Source organism: Diachasmimorpha longicaudata, chromosome 13 (assembly GCF_034640455.1).
Source record: "Diachasmimorpha longicaudata isolate KC_UGA_2023 chromosome 13, iyDiaLong2, whole genome shotgun sequence".
Taxonomy (NCBI): Eukaryota; Metazoa; Arthropoda; class Insecta; order Hymenoptera; family Braconidae; genus Diachasmimorpha; species Diachasmimorpha longicaudata.
This window is the reverse complement of record NC_087237.1, coordinates 6,010,107-6,026,983: the sequence shown is the minus strand read 5'-3', so window position 1 is coordinate 6,026,983 and position 16,877 is coordinate 6,010,107. Positions and strand designations below refer to the sequence as shown.

At 43.0% G+C, this 16,877-nt stretch overlaps 4 protein-coding genes across 7 annotated transcripts; 2 read left to right on the top strand and 2 right to left on the bottom strand.

Annotated features, from left to right (window-relative positions):
* Positions 1-133: 133 nt before the first annotated feature.
* LOC135168830 (lymphocyte cytosolic protein 2-like) lies at positions 134-7,132 on the bottom strand. Its single transcript, XM_064133399.1, has 8 exons — positions 6,728-7,132; positions 5,520-5,582; positions 4,825-4,883; positions 3,754-4,606; positions 3,307-3,442; positions 1,821-1,994; positions 1,432-1,555; positions 134-1,354 (listed from the first exon to the last, which is right to left on the bottom strand). The coding sequence occupies exons 1-8, from the start codon at positions 6,806-6,808 to the stop codon at positions 1,195-1,197; spliced, it is 1,650 nt and encodes a 549-aa protein (XP_063989469.1). The 5' UTR covers positions 6,809-7,132; the 3' UTR covers positions 134-1,194.
* Positions 7,133-7,463: 331 nt separating this feature from the next.
* Positions 7,464-8,915, top strand: LOC135168872 (glutaredoxin 3). 2 transcript variants are annotated; one of them, XM_064133475.1, is made up of 3 exons: positions 7,464-7,664; positions 8,030-8,641; positions 8,838-8,915. In XM_064133475.1, the coding sequence occupies exons 1-3, from the start codon at positions 7,615-7,617 to the stop codon at positions 8,842-8,844; spliced, it is 669 nt and encodes a 222-aa protein (XP_063989545.1). In that variant the 5' UTR covers positions 7,464-7,614; the 3' UTR covers positions 8,845-8,915. The 2 variants fall into 2 exon arrangements, with proteins under 2 accessions (XP_063989545.1, XP_063989546.1); XM_064133476.1 differs by lacking the exon at positions 7,464-7,664 and adding an exon at positions 7,744-7,938.
* A 191-nt stretch (positions 8,916-9,106) lies between these two features.
* LOC135168799 (RRP12-like protein) lies at positions 9,107-13,500 on the bottom strand. Its single transcript, XM_064133331.1, has 3 exons — positions 13,161-13,500; positions 12,627-13,048; positions 9,107-12,507 (listed from the first exon to the last, which is right to left on the bottom strand). Exons 1-3 carry the CDS (start codon positions 13,294-13,296, stop codon positions 9,196-9,198), a joined length of 3,870 nt encoding a protein of 1,289 aa, XP_063989401.1. The 5' UTR covers positions 13,297-13,500; the 3' UTR covers positions 9,107-9,195.
* On the top strand, positions 13,424-16,740 carry LOC135168887 (uncharacterized). 3 transcript variants are annotated; one of them, XM_064133492.1, is made up of 4 exons: positions 13,424-13,549; positions 14,702-14,900; positions 15,502-15,681; positions 15,766-16,740. In XM_064133492.1, exons 2-4 carry the CDS (start codon positions 14,804-14,806, stop codon positions 15,798-15,800), a joined length of 312 nt encoding a protein of 103 aa, XP_063989562.1. In that variant the 5' UTR covers positions 13,424-13,549; positions 14,702-14,803; the 3' UTR covers positions 15,801-16,740. The 3 variants fall into 3 exon arrangements, with proteins under 3 accessions (XP_063989562.1, XP_063989564.1, XP_063989563.1); XM_064133494.1 differs by lacking the exon at positions 13,424-13,549 and adding an exon at positions 13,586-13,832; XM_064133493.1 differs by lacking the exon at positions 13,424-13,549 and adding an exon at positions 13,839-13,982.
* Positions 16,741-16,877: the final 137 nt, after the last annotated feature.

Below are 16,877 nucleotides of genomic sequence, written 5' to 3'. Positions count from 1 at the left end.
GTTGAGCAGAGGTTGTAGGGGAACTTGCTGACGCTTGTAGAGCGGCTTCAACCGCAAAATTTCGTAGTGGTGGCGTATGAACGACGATGAAACTCCTGGTGAAAATCGTGGGAATAAAATAATCAGAACTATAAAGGCTTCACATACTCATTTATTTCTTCAATATTCTTAAAATCTCTATCCACTTCCCTCCGGCCCTCCCTCTGATTATCACATGAAAATAATCCTACTAATTTTTCATTTGAACATTCAGCGACAATCACAAGTGTAAATCGACGTGTATAAAATATAAAATACTTTATTCTAAAGTAAATGCATATTTATCAAAATTGCTGTGAATCGTCGCGTGTTTGAGAGATGTTTGGTGGTAACTGGAGTGAATGAAAAAAATTTGTCGAAAGGGATTTTCAGCCCCAATTCAATGGGCGATTTTTCGATTTTCTCTTTTAAGAAATATCTCCGGATATGAATATGTCCAGTGGTTGCAATATTACATTGTTTTGAACACTTAACGATTCTCCCTGTCACGGTCGGTAGCATTTAGGTACATAAAAGCAGAGCTCAGTAATAACTGTGCACAAAAATATTTCTTACAAAGATCTTCAGATAATTAGGACAGTAGAATTCTACTGAATTTTTTCAATCAAATATTTTCGTTCCGTTTGATTTAAAAATCGAATCAAAAATTTGAAATATTCGAGCGGAGAAATTTCTGTAAAAAATTCCTCAACAGAAAAATTGTAAAGAAAAAAAAAATTCTATTGATGTTCTCTATAGAATCTATCGAGTATTTCCATGAAAAAACGAATAGCAATGTAAAAAATTTATCTATCAAATCTGCTAAATTTTCCTTTGAAACTTAGCATACGCGTTACCTCAACAAAAGCTTAAAAATACTCAATAAAATTATTAGAAAAAGCTCCAAGGTGTAGTCTCAATTACTCAATGTACAAATTCGCAGTTAAGTAAATATGGACACAATTGAATTGTGACGAAGACCTGCGACATTTTCACATTCAAGCGAAACGATGAATTCGCGTTAAGTCATGGAGAAGTGACAGTGCGCGGGTCACGACACCAAGGCACATGGGATTCATTAAAAATCAGTCGTAAATTGGTGAATTAGGTGGAGACGACGATGATGAGATCAGTCCAGCGTCGTTGGGCTTTGATTGAGCGGCGTGACTTTATTATTCAGGAATTCGATCTCTTCGGGGGCGTATCCGTTAGCAATGTGCTTCCAGTTTGTACACGTCCCCTGCACAGGGGAAGCTCCTCACGGGAGTGGAATTGCACTATTTCCTCGACACTCGTGAAGGATTGCTCTTGGGCTCGTGGCGATCCCAAGGCGTATCTTTAATTAATACATCATTATAATCCGCTGATTCATCAGATTTGATTTTTTAATTTATTATTTTGCGGAGGATTTACCTGTTGTCAGGGCGTTTCCGAACTTGTACGTTATAAACTCCGTCGTTGAACCACAGGGTGAGGACGAATGGATTGTTCGGATTTGTGTTTGAAGGCCTCAGCAGGAAATAACCTTTGTGAGGACCTGAATCATAATTTTGAAAGTTAGTCACGTGAAATACATTAAATTCCGAATTTGCCTGGGGAGATATCTCTTCATTTGTGTTTCCTGAAGCCCTAGCTTCGATGATATGATAAAGTTAGATTTAGTACTGCAGTGGGGAAGCTCAACAACTCAATTTTCCATCATTCACTGCCTGATAAATCTAATCGTAATGCGCAAGCGATCGGGTGATCAATTGAAATTCATATCTCTAAATTTAAAAACTCATCAGCAATGCTGCACTCACGTTCTTTAATAAGAGCATTGGCCTGTTCTCGGGTAATGCTGTGAAACCAGGGTTGATCCACGTAAGTCAGTCTGTCAGGAGGCGGTGGGAGCGGTCTCGTAGCTCTCATCTCCGACAGAGACGAGTTGCTACCGTAATGATGCAATGGAGATTGCTTCTTCTCCAGCGGACGTTCTGCGAAAATTCCAAGAAATGCGCATGAAATATTTTGTTATATATATCAATGAAATTTTCAATTAATTTTCTATTTTGGTATAAGGAGTGAATAAAAATATGTCCACGTAAAATAGTCTCAACTGGTTTTTTTTGTTAATAATTACTAACTCGAGAGGTTTAATCTCGCCTGCGTGAGTGCGGCTTGTGTCAAGTACTCGGAAAAACAGGGTTGTTTCCGGATACCGTTGTTCAACGTAGTAATTCGTTTTGGATCGATAAGGGATGCCATATTCTCCCGATAAAATTCAAACGCAATGAATTTGAAAGCGATCAAAATTCACAGAACGAAATTAGGGGTTTCAAAATTTCAAAATTTCAATCCCTGGAAACCTCGACTCGCGAAAATGTCAGGACGACGCGACAAAAACTCTTATCAAAAGCTTAACAAGGCAGAAAAGATAAATAAATAAACGGAGCGATTTTAATAATTAATCGTGGAAAATTAATTGGAGGACAACGACTGCAAAGAGCGATCTGACTAGTTCGAGCACTGAGAGGTAACTGAGGAGGTCCGATTGGCGCTCCCCGAAATCGTTCCGGTGGTCCCTCGGCATGTGGGCTCGACTAGTCCCAGAATAAATTCAATCACATCGCCTTAAAGGCTACCTGGAGGCTCAAATAGTTCACTCTCCGTGGAGCAGCACCTGGAGATGGTCCTCTTGATTCTCACGATCATGTCAGTCACTTCGCTCGTCAGACGCCGGGTCAAACCGACCAGTAAACGTTTCGTTATCCGGAGATAGAAGCATGAACACATGCCAGTGGGCATTATCATTGCAAATTAATGATGATCGATTAATTACGAAGGGATCTTTGAGTGATCCGGGGGAACAATTTCCGTGTACTTCATGGCTGTCGTATCACTGAGGAGTCGAGTGGATAGCCAGTGCTACCAGGGCACACTGACTCCCTCGAAAATTTAATCTCAAGTGGCAGTACCACCAGTTGCATTCCACGTGTTGCCAATTTTTTTTTTCTCTCTCTCTCTCCTCTCTTATTTCTGTATCTCTGTACTCTCGGGGCGCTCACTAGGAATTATATATTGCGGATCAAGGCATCTCCACGCATGAAGTGTTGCAATGAATTTTAGTTCGAGGCCTTTAAAAATTTTATCAAAAATTCCACTGGATTTTTCCAAAGGTTTTTGCTTGGGTTATTTTGTCTAAAAATGGCGCATAAAACTGGGGCAATTTTCCCCACAATTTTAGTAAATTGGAAAATATGTTTATGAACAAATAAAGAACGTGATGAAAATGTGAGAAGTACGAACCATACGGGAGACTCATTTTCCGCGGATTTGAGGGGGGTGGAGCATCAGGTGTAGTCGGCTTCAGCGGCAGTGGAGGTGGACCTGCTAGGATAGCCGCAGAGGATATCGGCTGGACGTAATATGCATTGTCGTCCGGCTGTAATTGCGAAATGTCATGGGAATTAATATACACCTGTGGGGCTGTCATCAATCTGACCGCTGATCCACTGGCCGAGAATTATCTTACGATGTCAGAGAGATATCGTAACATATCAAAGCAAATTTACGATAAAAAAAATTCATTTGTTATTTGTTATTGTAACTATCAAACAATTGCTTTCAGTAATTTTTGGACTGAAGAACTAATCCATTTTTCAATCGTTTTTTATTTATGGTATGGTCGACCAAGTAATCAGATAATTAAACGAAAATGAAGTACTTTGTTTTTGTTTACAATAATAACTCAACTGATTCGGTGATGCACTCATAGAAATCATCCTCCTTCTCCTGACTCGTAGTGCTGCTCGACGGTTTGTAGATGCTCTCCACGGATCCCAGCATCGACTGTTTGCTTCCGAATTTCTGCTGATGCTGGAGTGCCACCTGGCCATCGATGGCCTCATAGTCATCGTCACTTTCCTCGGTTTTAGTGGGTAAATTGGCTACCAAATCAAAATTCCTGAGCATCTTGGGAGGTCTGGGTAATTCGTCCGAGCGATCAGGGACCTTAGGAAGTTTCTTGGGGTTCGCGGGCGGGGGCATGGGTTTCTTCACGATCTGTTGGGGCCTCGGGTGTGTCATCTGGGGCCGCTTTGAGAACAGTGAAGGGGGCGGATTGGGTCGTGGTGCTATCTCGGGAGGTTTTCTTGTGGAATTGTCTTTTTGCATCGTCAGCTTCAGCTCTTCGTTCAATTTTTCAGCGAGCGATGTATCGACCTTGCTCTGCAGTTGGGGGAGTGTCCGGGGAGGGGGCGGCTTCTGTGGCTCGACGTTTATGTACGTTGTGTCCTCGTCGTCCGAGGGACAGTTCATGTAGATGCTCTCGGGGGTTTCTGGGGCTTTTGGAGAGACTTTTTTACTCGGGGGCTGGCCGTTGTGCTCAAACAGGGCGAGACTGTTGCGAAAATTGGCATTACGCTCGGTCGGGGGCGTTGGCCGGGTGACTGGGGCCCAGGACTCCTCGGGATGATCCTCGTGGTCATCGAAATCTGATCCCCAGGAGCCAGAATCGCTCAGTGCCTCCTCCGGGGGGCGGTAAGGGGATGGTGGAACGTAATCCTCTGGGGATCGCATTATTGCCTCTACGAAATTCCAGAGAGTCCTTGGAAGTAGACGAAAAATCACAAGCGATAAAATTATTGAATGCAAAAATTTAATTAATTTGAATTATTACTATGGTTTGTTTTGTTCGGTCAAATGAAAAGAAATCCTATTTTATCGTTATCACTCCCCTTTGCAGCCAAAAAATCCCACATAAATCATCGCAAATTCCTGTCTCCCATTCTCTCCTCAAATTAAATGAATCCTCCTTTTCCTTACCATATTTGATCACGTGACAAATCGCTCTTCCAGAGTGCTAATTTACCAGTTGTCAAGTGCTGAAACGAAAAAAAAAAAACGTCACTTAATTACTCGCATTAGCATCACTCGGAGGGGGACGAGAACACAAGTTGAATAAAATTATTTCAGGACTTGTCACCGGGGCAGACGGAAGCCTCGCGTTATCAGAAGCGCCATCCGGCAAAAAGAGAGCTTGAGTGTAATAAAAATCCGACAAAAGTCAGCAAAAAATATAACGACGTGACTACATGCTCCAGAGCATCAACTTCTAATGAATTGGAATTTATTCTGAAGAGATAATTTGAAAGAACGACATTTGTTTTCATTTAAAAATTTAATGTTTTTTTCAATTGTTAATGTTGGAGAATAGAGTCGGAGATATTTCTGGAATCTCAGTTGAGAGATAAGTCATTAAGATATCTCGATTTACCACTTCCCTACAGAATTCAGGGGGCACCAAAAATCGGATACAATGAATGGATATCATCTACTATCCAATTAGTTTCCTCAGGGCTCTTATGATTCACGATTGTTCTCATTTACCCATTTATGCGGGCCACGTCTGGAGAGCCTGTACCCAGTGAAATTTGAGTTTCGCTCCGTGAAACTTTCGAACCGCAGTAGCACTGCAATGCCCATAAAATTATTCTACAAAGTGACTTTTTTTTACTCACCAGCAGCTCGTCACCGTCGATTTGTCGTTTAAGTATCGCTTGACAGCACTCTCCCAGGTCATTCTGATGCAAAAAAATAAATCATGTTTATTTTTATGACTTGTTCGAGGAATGCACAGGTGTGCACGCATTCCAAGAGCATTGAACTTGCATCAAACGTATTTATTTCTTATCCTCGGGGTAAACATTTTAATCTGACCAGGCTGCCTGCAATTGTAAATAACTGGAAAATGGCAGAGTGGATTTTCACAATTTTTTTTTCATTCTGAAGTTATTTCTCCAGTCTTTGAAGTCAAATTAATTTTATGCTAATCGCATCGTTACTTCTCCGGGTGCAATGAACTGGAAAAAAATCGGTTACGGTCCACCCACATCGCAGTTGGCAGACATTTCCATCTATTTGAATAGAAATAGAAAGGGCAATAGAAATTCTTGGAGATGCACATGGGAAAGTCCCGGAGAGCCGACGAAATTCTCAGGATACCAGAGACCGAAGAATTGTGCAATGGATATTAAATAAGCGAATAGCTTCCGTTTCATGTTTGAAAGGGAGATTTTAAGGCGTTTGTGGTGACTTTTTGATGAAACGAGGAAGTCTTTGATGACAATTTCATAAGAATTGGATTATCCCCGTTCCGTAATTAAGGTTGAGACCATATTTCTACGTCAAACTCGCGAAATTCGAACAAGGAAGAAATGCAGGAACAGAAACATTATTGAGATAGAAAAAAACAGGAAGGAAATTGGTAGAATGAAGGAACTATTTCCCTTTAGAATTATGTTCTTGTGAATATATGAAAGTTCACGTGGAGGATAAATTTTCAAAAAATTCTATTCGAATATTATTGTAGAAATTTGGTGCTGAATTCCAATTGGAAGTAAAAATAATTAAAATAGGGTGGGGTAACCCCCTTTCCTGGCACGGTTTCCTAATCGAAAGAAGACCCTCCCGTCCAGTCCAACTGCTTTCATCAGTTTTCTCATAAATAAGAAAATTTCCAAGAAAATCGTCTGAAATGACTCTTCAATTTTGATTCCCTTCACTCCCTCCCACATGATATCCCCAATTTCCCATGAAGGTGACAGCTGACACCGAAATTCCCCTGTCAATCCACAGACTATCACATTACTCGACATTCACACCCCCGCACTCATAGCAACGAACGACACAGCCGTGGCAATTCACCTCGATTAAACAATCTACTCACTTTCTTCAGCACCTCAACAACCTCATCGGTACTCCAATTCGATATGAACTCGAGGGCGGTTGTACGTGACAATTTGGACATTGTCCGTGTAACCGGTAGCAAAAAAAACCTCCACCGCACGTGACGGCGCGCGAAAGCATCTGTCTTGAAAAGTCTTTTTTACACAGTTCAACTCCCTCCAGTCTCTCGGTATAATTTTTTTACTCCACTTTTGCTGTGACACTTGCCTGCCCTCGGTCTTTGCCACCAGTTGTTGAGGCTATTTTTTTCTTTCAATCAGCAGCTAGTTCTCCCGTCAGGGGAGACTGACTCACTCGCGTGTCAGCAGTTGACTAAGAACTTGAGGAGCAACTGTTTGGACTTCGTGATACTGGAGAACGGTGCCTGATTGATCATTGGATTATTCCACTGGTATCGCGAGTACTACCGGAGCACCACCGGTTCATTGGTGCTTTTTCCTGGTGGCAGGGACGCTGCAACGCCGACTGGCGCCCTGATACTATGTTTATAAATTAATTCGAGGGAATTATTCAATGCGAGTCGATTAACATTAAATTTTAGTGCATCAAAAATAAACTTTTGTGGGGAATTGCATGGAAATTCCACGTGAAGTCTTATGAATATTCTCAGAATTATTTTCCAGTGTAATTAAATTTTTTTATGGAATTTCAACACGATTTTCTCCCACGAAATGTTGACACCCCTGCACACGTGTTTTCGTATTGGCAGCCAAGGTACACTCACACATGTGACGTCAAAGCTAGCTGATAATAACATGGCGATCCCTTGAATTCTTGTTTTCCACGAACCTCTGCAGTGTTCACCGGTGTCTTAACCGATAAATACAGTTCTCTGATATTGCTAGGGGATAACTCATTCGACAGACAATGCCAGTGACTAATGTCGCGACTTCTGAGGAGTTCAACGAGTTTATCAAGTGAGTATTATCCTAACTTTGTGGGAAAACCAGTGAGGACTGCCGTCATAACCTCTTCGAAGTAGTGAAAAAAGGGTTTTGTAACGTCTCAGTCATTGCCGGGGATCAGAGCAATCAGGAAGAGTAAAGAAAAATTTATTGATGAATAAAAGTGACTTATCTCTTTGTTTGCTAGGTTATGAACTGGTCCTTTTTGTTCAGAACTTGAACAGACTAGAAGACTAGCAAAAAAACACATAGACAATTCATTCAAGAGCAACTTTTTAATTTATTGGTAACACGAACTGTACAAAACTGAAATAGAAATCAAGTGGAGGTGAAAAATTGACAGCGCGGAGATGAAAAAATGTTTTCTTTCTTTGAAGATCGAGAAATGTTCTTGTGATTCACTTCTACGCACCATGGGCAGACCAGTGTTCCCAAATGAACGAGGTCCTGGACGACCTCGCCAAATCCGATCACCACAAGGGTCTTCAGTTCGCCAAGGTCGAAGCTGAAGACCTCCCGGAAGTCTCACTGAGGTACAAAATCACAGCTGTTCCTACGGTGATTCTGATGAAGGATTTCATGGAGATTGACAGAGTAGATGGAGCAAATCCCTCAGTTCTCGTTGAAAAGATCAAGGAACACTCGTCGAAGGGCTCAGCTCCTGTATACGTCACAAAGCCCGAAGTCAGCCTCGAGGAGAGGCTGAAGAAGCTGACCAACCAGGCACCCTGCATGCTCTTCATGAAGGGAGACCCCAAAAACCCCAGGTGTGGCTTCTCGAGGACAATAGTGGGAATGCTCGACTCACTCAGTGCTGATTATCAGACGTTCGATATTCTTCAGGATAACACTGTCAGGGAGGGGTTGAAGAAGTTCAGCAATTGGCCGACGTACCCTCAGCTGTACGTCAACGGGGAACTTCTTGGGGGTCTGGACATTGTCAGGGAGATGAATGAGGCTGGAGAGCTTGAGCCTATGCTTCCAAAGAAGTAATGATTTTGCATTTTCTAGGACTATATTCATCTTATTTTATTCATTATTACTTCTATTTAAATTATAGTGATTTTAAAAAATTGGTATTTATTTGTAAAAACATAATTAGAGACACTGATTTTTTTAGTTAAATATTGAAATAGTAAATCAAATGCAAGAATGAATTTTAACGATCCATTTTCCATGTTTCAGGAGTTAATTGAGATTCCAGGGCGATTATTAAATTATTTAATGTACGACCAACGTAATAAACTAATTTTTCTTCATTTGCATACGCTTTATCCACTTCCCTTTAACGATAATTCTATGGATAGTCATTTACGAAATGGGCCAAAGTGCAACTGACTCACTGTTCAGTATATCAGTAATAACTAGTTCTATTTTTAATACAAAATCTGGATTTCGTAATCATCGAAAAAATCAATAAATGCAACACGGAAAGAATAACTCAAAACATCACGTCCTCCAAAACTATGTTTATTCCCTAAAGAAATGGGTAATCACACAAATTTCAACACTTTCATTATTCTATATAATATACAACGAGTATCTACTTCCGCCTCTTCCCCTGGTCACCCACTTGCGCCCCCTTCCTCGAGCCACCGATAACATTCTTGAACTTCCCAGTACTCTTCATCTTCTTCCTTCTATTCAAGGAAGCCCTGGTGAGCGGTAAATAAGCATAAGGATCGTGTTTCCCCTTCTTCTTGACATCCCCAGGTGCCTTTTTCGACCTGAACTCCGCCCCAGGTGCCTTCTCAATCCTCGCAGCCTTAACCGGCCTGTGAATTCCTATTCCTCCAGCTCGATACCTCGATGTAGCAACACTACCCGCATCGCTCTCGCTCAATTTCCTCTTCTTCCTCACCTCCTTCATGGACACAACTGACTTGTCATCATCGTCTTCCTGATAATCATCCTCAGAGTCGCTCCCCAAGAACGGCAGTTTCTTTCCCTTCCCTTTTTTCTTGCTGCCCTCGTCGCTCTCATCGTCACTGTCCTTGATGATGAGCCGTCCATCCTCAGCGGTTTTGAACCCATGATCCTTCCCCTTCGCCTTACCAACACTTCCGGCGGCCCCAGGTTTCGTCGCCGTGATGCTCCTCGCCGCTGAGGCATCGGCAAAGTCCACGATCTCATCTTCACCCTCTTTAATCCACGTCTTCCGGTTGCTTCTCTTCCCCTTGGCCTCCTCCACACCCTCATCATCGAACTCCTCATCGCTATCCGCCAGTATCTCCTCGACACTCTTTGGCATTCTTTTGACACTGAACTCTTGATCCTCATCGTCGTCCTGGCCCTTGGCCTTCCTCTCCTCCCTAGCCTTCTGCTTCCTCATCTCAATCTTCTTGATATTTCTCAAACGCTTGTGCATCGTATCGTCCCCGGCTGGAATCAACCCCATGACGGAATCAATCCCGAATTTCCTCACCAGTTTCACCAGGATGTCCCTGACCTTTTGCCTGAAGTGTCTCTTGCAGTCTTCGGTCATTCCCACGAGCCCCTGGACAATCACCTCGAGACTGGGGCCAACGATTGTCGTTGGAAGGGTGGACAAGTACACTTTAATGTAACTCAGGGCTGACAGGACTATTTCCCTGGTCGGACCTGCCATGAGGACGCACGTGTGCCCCAGAATCTCCTTGAGTGTCGTCACTCCCACAGTTCCATTGTACTTGTAGGTCAGCGAGGCCAAAGCCAGCAAAGTCGCACTGATATATATAGGACTCCCCGCCATTCCTGCCACCAGAAGGCTAACGTAATCTCTGAACTTGTCAGCATCGTCCAGAAATTTATCACCGATTATGTTGAGCAGTTGATAGGCAGTCGTTCTGCATCGCTCATTCAAGTCTTTTATGCATAGTACCACCTCTGGAATAATTGCTTTGAAGAACTTGGTCTTCTCCAGCTGAGGGTGACTCTCCACCAGGTGTGATATGCACCGCAAACGTGCGCCTTTGCTCGTTGTGCAGACCTTCTCGGTAGCTGTGATTATCAGCTTCTGAATTGTCTTTCGATTCTCCAAGATGTAGTTCTTGCAAATCTCAGACTGATTCCCACAGATCTCCTCCAGGAATCTGTAGGCTTTCTTCTGGTCCTTGGGGTGCTTGCTCTCCAGGAGAAGTGGGACGATCTTGTCGTAGAGGGATTGCAGGCGTGTTCTATCGGTGAACTCCGTCACTATGCGAATCAGGTCGAAGACACTCTGCTTCGTAAACTCATCAGTTCCCTCGGCCTCCAGTTTCTCCAATGCCTTGTCGAAGAGTTCGCCTGTTATATCTTTTGGGGTGATCGTCAGGTAAACTTTAATTGTGTCGAAGGCCGCGCGACGTTGACCTTCGTCGTCGGAACCGCTGGGCTTTATTGTGTAAAGATTGAAGAGCAGAGGCATATAATTCTTCGCGTACTTCGCAAGTGTCTCCACATCTTCCATCTTCTGGCCCTCTTGAGCCCTAGTAATCAGCTTTCTCAACGACGCCATCACCGACAGCCTCAACTCCTTCTTCTCGCTGATGGCCATTCCCAAAATCCTCGCAAGATCCTTGAAGCTCTCCTTGACGTCCCTGGGATCATTGCAGAAAGCAGGAAGCAGAGCCCAAATCTGGGAGGTCAGTAGCTCGTGGCTGTGAGACCCGACACCATCATTCTGTTCCTTCAGCTCCTTGGATTTCCTCTCGCACATTATAGCCAGTGGCAGCATATGACTGACAAAATACCCCAGAGACGACTTACTGACACAGTCCTTGAGTACTGGAAGCATCCAACTTCTTCTCAGGTCGATCCCTTCTCCACCGATTTGCAGGGGAATTTTCTCCAGCACCAGCTCTGGCCCCATGGCCTTTACAGCCGCCCCAACAGCGTACTCCACCTCAGAATTGTAGGTAAATTTATACGAGTCCCTCAATTCTGCGAGCTCCACCAGCACTGGAGACAATTCTTTTTGACAAGTGCCTCCAGCTGTTTGAAAGAGTACAGCTAACAGATGGAGGACATGGTGCCAGGCTGAGTTGAACTGGTACTTCAGCCCTCCCTGCACCAATTGAATGATCTTCCCCAAGGGCACTTTGTAAGCTTCAGCAACAGCGTTATCCTGACACATTGGCCCAAGGCAAACCTGAATGAGACTCTTGATCGTGTGTGAGGCAGCACTGACGACTTCTGGTTTATCAGACAACCAGAGCTCCGAACTCTTCTCCACGATCCTCGGGAGATTGGCGCCACAAAGAGAGAGGGAGTTGTTCACCAGGTTGCAGTGGGCTTCCTGCATCACCGCCAGCCAGGCTAGAGTGGGTTGTGTATCCCCTGGGGCTGGTTGATAATCGTAAAGGGCGTTGATAATCTGAGCGTTCAGCTGGGGAGGTAGAACACTCTCTGGGGGCTTCGAGACGAAGAGACTGTGGAGTGTTTGTAGACAGCAGGAAGTCACCAATGGATTATTCAGGGTCATTATCCTGAGCAATCCCTCGCAGACGGATTTTACGTAACTCTTGGGCAGCTGATGGACAATGTCCTTTAACAGAGTCAGGATGTGGAGGGTTGTGGTGATGGTGCCGGGCTGTCCAGCAGTCTCGAACTGGTGGAGACAATGTTTGGCGACTTGGGGAGCTCCTGGATGGTAAGCTGGAGGATCATCGGTCCTCATGAGGTCGCTTCCCTTGAGTATGGCGCAGATGGCGTGCTGGGAGGCCTTTCTCACTTTTGGCTTTGTGTGAACGGTGAAAGCGAGAATCCCGTCGAGGACCTGGAGGGTTGATGAATTGGACCAGACCGCTGGCTCCTGGGCACGCAGAAGATGCGACAGGCAACCGATGCAATGGCGGAGGATCAAGAAGTTTTCACTGCCTGCGAATTTCGTGAGAACCTGTTGACAAAATATTTATTGTCTAACAATTAAAAATCTTAGGGCAACTGAAAATTAACTAGAACAAAACTTTGTGATAATTGTGCCGAATCTTCCTACAAAATCGATTGACAATGTACCTGGAAGAAGATATGACTGGCTTTGCTGAACTGGAGCTTGAGAACGTTCTTGGGAACGGTTTTCAGACCCATCCCAAGGAGAGAGAGGATCGCTGCTACGGACTCCTCGGTGTCCGCCTGCTCCAGGGTTGTCATCAAGGCTGCGTAGTACTCCGTCGAGGACTCTGTACCTCCATTCTGTTTGATTACATCCGTGACAGCCGCTAGGATTGCCAGCATTTCTTTGTGAAGGGCGGAGGACGACTGGAAGTGGGTAAGGAAACGGGAGAAGGAGAGGTTGGAACAATTGGAGTAGTCACTCGCGAAAGTGTCGAATGTTTTGAAGGTCGTGGCGGTGGAGGCGTCATCGGAGATGTCCAGATTCTCGAGGCCCTGGAGGGCGTCGTGCTTCTGGAGGCTTTCGGTGGTCAGACCCGTTGAGCCTAGATGTGATGGACATTTTTTTTTTCAGCATTTCATTGACTTTCCTGGATTGTTGTTAATCATGTGGGACTTCACAGCTGAGGAAAATTATGGAATGGTGTGATAGATTACCTAGATTCTCCTGAAAAAATCGTGATCGTGCTTGCTCCCGATGTTTCTTCGTTTCAGGGTTGGAGCTGGAGCTCTGGCCCTTCTGCCATCTCTTCGCTTTTTTTCTACTCGTCAGACGAGGGCCCGTTTTCCCCATTGTTTATAAATATTTCTACGCACTTTATTCACTTGTGGAAATCACTGACGTTTTCGCAGAGGTTATGAACCAATAACACGTGCTCCAGCGGCAGACTGACTCAGTCGATAATGTACATAATGAGGAGGAACTTTGGTTGGGATAATGTCGGTAGATGGACGACGCCACGTTAATATTAACACTGGGGTTGGGGACGCCACCGTCACTTCTGGCGGTTGGCACCTGACAACGAAAGATTCGTATGTGAATACAGGTGAGCTCTTTTCGCAAAATCCACTAATCGTATCGCTTGTACCCGCTTGTACTCAGCTTCAAAGGGTTTTATCTGAGTTATTATGTTGACATTTTCCTCGTGACTCGAATCCCTCACCTCGCGAGCGTTATCACAACGAATGCCTCCTCCGAGGAATGATTGTTCTTCTCAATCATTTGTCAGAGGATTAGTCGGGATTTGCATGTCAATGGGTGAATGACTGGCGGAAGCCTTTGACAGCCAACAAAATTTTGCATCCAGGTCACATGCCGATGACGTGAAAGTAATTTTTAGTCCATTATCACGTTTATCAGATCTTCGAATCTCAAACATGATTTGCGGTGATTTATTGTAGATAATATACCAGTCGCGTGGTTATTAATTATGAATAGAAATGGAACAACAAGAATTGCGATGGAGCTGAATGCACTTTGCATGTACTTTGAAGTTTCTTTAAATTCCAAATCATCTCTCTCAATATTTCTAGATCAGCTCGTTATATTTTATTTCTATACATAAATAAATGGTTAATTATTATTTTCATTATATTAATTCGTGTTTAAATCCCTCTTCAGGTCTTCAGAACATTCGATTGGTCCAGAATAATTAGACAAAAAAAGTCAGGAGAAAAAAATTAAAAATTAGTTTTCTCTTCAACAACTTTTTATCACCAGGGTGTCCAAATTGAAAACTTCTATTTACCATCTTGTGGATCTCTCGCCATCTCCAGAGGTCTCACTAAAAATAAAGATCAAGATCTACGGATAAAACCAGTGAACAAATGTCCCATTCCTTTTTCTCTCTCACATGCAAAGAAGTCCTCGCACGAATAATTGACCAACACTCAGCCTCTATAATTACACGTTTGAGAAGTTGTCGAGGCAATCTTTCACCGTTGACTATCGTAAATCGTAAAAAAATGAGGGGAAAAAATCCATAACGTTTGTGGTAAATTATTGTGGGCAGATTATTTACTTTACAGCCTCGTGATTGAAATTATGTTGCAACATGTCTGTCTGATCGTTCTCGTGTCATCGAACACTGCAATTATCGATCAATCCGATTTTATAGGCCGATGATTAGCGTCACTGACAGGCTTGAGGGTAACAACAATTTTTATTTATTTTTTCTTCATTTACAATTGTTGATTAGAATTGCACGGTGGGCATGTGGAGGTGGGACCCCTGGAGACGTCTCGTATTGATTGTTACATCCCACGCTGACCTTTGACATTTCTTAATAAACCTCAGGAGGATGGAATACTCGGGGAGGACCAACCGAGGACTCATCTCTCTGCTTTCTCGGAGGACTGTGGGATGCTGGAGTCTCAAGGACGTGTTCTCCTTGCGAGGTGCTTTCCGCAAAACTGGGGAAATATTCTTTGATATCTAGTCTAGTTAACAATCGGTATCCTATCGTGGAGTCATCATGGAAGGGCCAATCAGATCTTTAATTACGATTTTCTATCAAATTAATTTCTGTATTTTTATTTCTGGAGAGAAACTTTTATTTAAGATAAATTTTATTTTATTTTCTTGAAGACAAAATATTATTTATTTAATTTCTATTGAAAATCGGATAACTTTGCCTTCGAAAATACTTTCTCCTGTGAAAGTTTTCAGCTGAAAAGGAAAATAAAATAGAAGGGCGGGAAAATCGTCACGTGGTGCTACAGAAAATCTCTAGCGAGGAGAAACTTTTTTCGAAAATTTCTCTCATATTCGATGTGACGTGACCGAATGGTCCGGTATTCTTCGGAGCTACAGCTTGAGTTTTAATGAGTCTGCATCATTGGCAATTCGACACATTGACAAGGTGACGCCAATTGACACTCGGAGAATCATGAAATTCTCGATGAAATTTCGTCATCTCATTTTTTCTCATCGCACTGTCATCAATGATTTTCTCGGCTGTTAATTGTTTCTCCTCGCGGGGATGTTTCGCGTTTACAGGCGCAATTTCGACGGTTTTGTACTGGCACAGGGGGGGAAAACGGGCACCTGGAGGTTTGAGAACGCGGAATGCTACCCCCTGGTTGTACTCGGTTCGTGACTGGTCCCTGTCTCGCTCCCCTTCTTCGCTTTTTGTCGGACGAACAATAGAGAACCCAAACCCGGCTCAATCGTCAAATGGTGAACGGTTTTACTTTCATGGGACTCATTCATTTTTTGTATTGCAGAAGAAATTTTTTTGAAATAAAATTTTACGTATTTTAGTTTCAGATAAAGAAATGAAAAAACTTCTTCATTGATTATTTAGTTAAAAGACGAGAGTGCATCAACGTCGATGGGAGGAGAAACCGGTAGAACATACATTAGAGGAGAGAACAAAAAATCAAGTTCAATTTCCACGACGCACATCGAAAGAAAATGGTCTATCACATTTCCAGACGAAAAAGTGGTTCTACGCGCGTCAGTTGATGATTCGCTCCAAAGGCGAAGATTAGATCTCTCTACGGAAAAGAAAATCTGTTCGAAGTGAGAATGTTGTTGTAAAAATATTGACCTGAGCCGCTGTAAATAACGCGGACACGAAAGTTCGAAATAATGCGATATCAAAAATTACAAAAGTCGAAATGCACTTCGACTCGTGATTTTTGGGAGCTATTTTCAACTGCCTCTCTTGTCTGTCGTCTGCAACGTGGGGAATTTCAAACTGAACGATTTTTTGATCGCCGAAGAAGGCAAATATCGTAATAATCGGCCCGAACAAATTAAATATTCATGAGCCTGAAGGTCATTTATCGGAGGCTCGTCTGTCCAACCAGTTGTCAAAAGAATTCAAGGCGAAGTGTACGATAAACCACAAGCAGACTCCAATAAAACTCAAAATAATCCCTCTAAATTGTCAAAATTACTTAAATTTTAATGCACTCTAATGAACCTTTTTATTTCCATATTAATTTAATACATTATACAGTACCTTCAATTACCAATAAATAACATCAATCCTATCAATTACAATAAATATTGTCACAAGCCACAAATTATCTCCGTCTCGAATAATTGTTTTACGATCGGGTAAATTTTTTCAACTTCAAAAATCTTAAAATCCACTGAACAATAACTCTCCAACCGTAGAATCTTCAAGTGTCAAAAACAAGAACAGGTGCTGTGATAATGACTTCCTGTGCATTTTTACGACTAATTTCTCAGGAATCCCAGGTAAACCGTGCAACTGAAGAGAAATATCCTCCCTCCTCTTTCTCTCCACCCCGGAATTTGAAGCTGTATTGGCAGAAGCCTATTACTTCTCCCCTCTCCCCCTGGTGCACCGACACAACCACCGTTTCTTCAACAATTTAAATTCTCTCTTCCTTGCACTCTTG

Bases quoted from the DNA above. Each gene is read 5' to 3' on its own strand.
- LOC135168830 (XM_064133399.1), bottom strand. From the start codon at position 6,808: ATGTCCAAATTGTCACGTACAACCGCCCTCGAGTTCATATCGAATTGG. The intron at 1,995-3,306 runs GTTCGTACTTCT...GAATTTTCGCAG, and splicing joins GAAAATGAGTCTCCCGTATG to AACGTCCGCTGGAGAAGAAG. The intron at 1,556-1,820 runs GTGAGTGCAGCA...ATTATGATTCAG, and splicing joins CAATGCTCTTATTAAAGAAC to GTCCTCACAAAGGTTATTTC.
- LOC135168872 (XM_064133475.1), top strand. From the start codon at position 7,615: ATGCCAGTGACTAATGTCGCGACTTCTGAGGAGTTCAACGAGTTTATC. The intron at 7,665-8,029 runs GTGAGTATTATC...CTTTCTTTGAAG, and splicing joins GAGTTCAACGAGTTTATCAA to ATCGAGAAATGTTCTTGTGA.
- LOC135168799 (XM_064133331.1), bottom strand. From the start codon at position 13,296: ATGGGGAAAACGGGCCCTCGTCTGACGAGTAGAAAAAAAGCGAAGAGA. The intron at 13,049-13,160 runs GTAATCTATCAC...CATCACATCTAG, and splicing joins ATTTTTTCAGGAGAATCTAG to GCTCAACGGGTCTGACCACC. The intron at 12,508-12,626 runs GTACATTGTCAA...TTTTGTCAACAG, and splicing joins CCAGTCATATCTTCTTCCAG to GTTCTCACGAAATTCGCAGG.
- LOC135168887 (XM_064133492.1), top strand. From the start codon at position 14,804: ATGGAATACTCGGGGAGGACCAACCGAGGACTCATCTCTCTGCTTTCT. The intron at 14,901-15,501 runs GTGCTTTCCGCA...TCGCGTTTACAG, and splicing joins GGACGTGTTCTCCTTGCGAG to GCGCAATTTCGACGGTTTTG. The intron at 15,682-15,765 runs GTGAACGGTTTT...TACGTATTTTAG, and splicing joins CCCGGCTCAATCGTCAAATG to TTTCAGATAAAGAAATGAAA.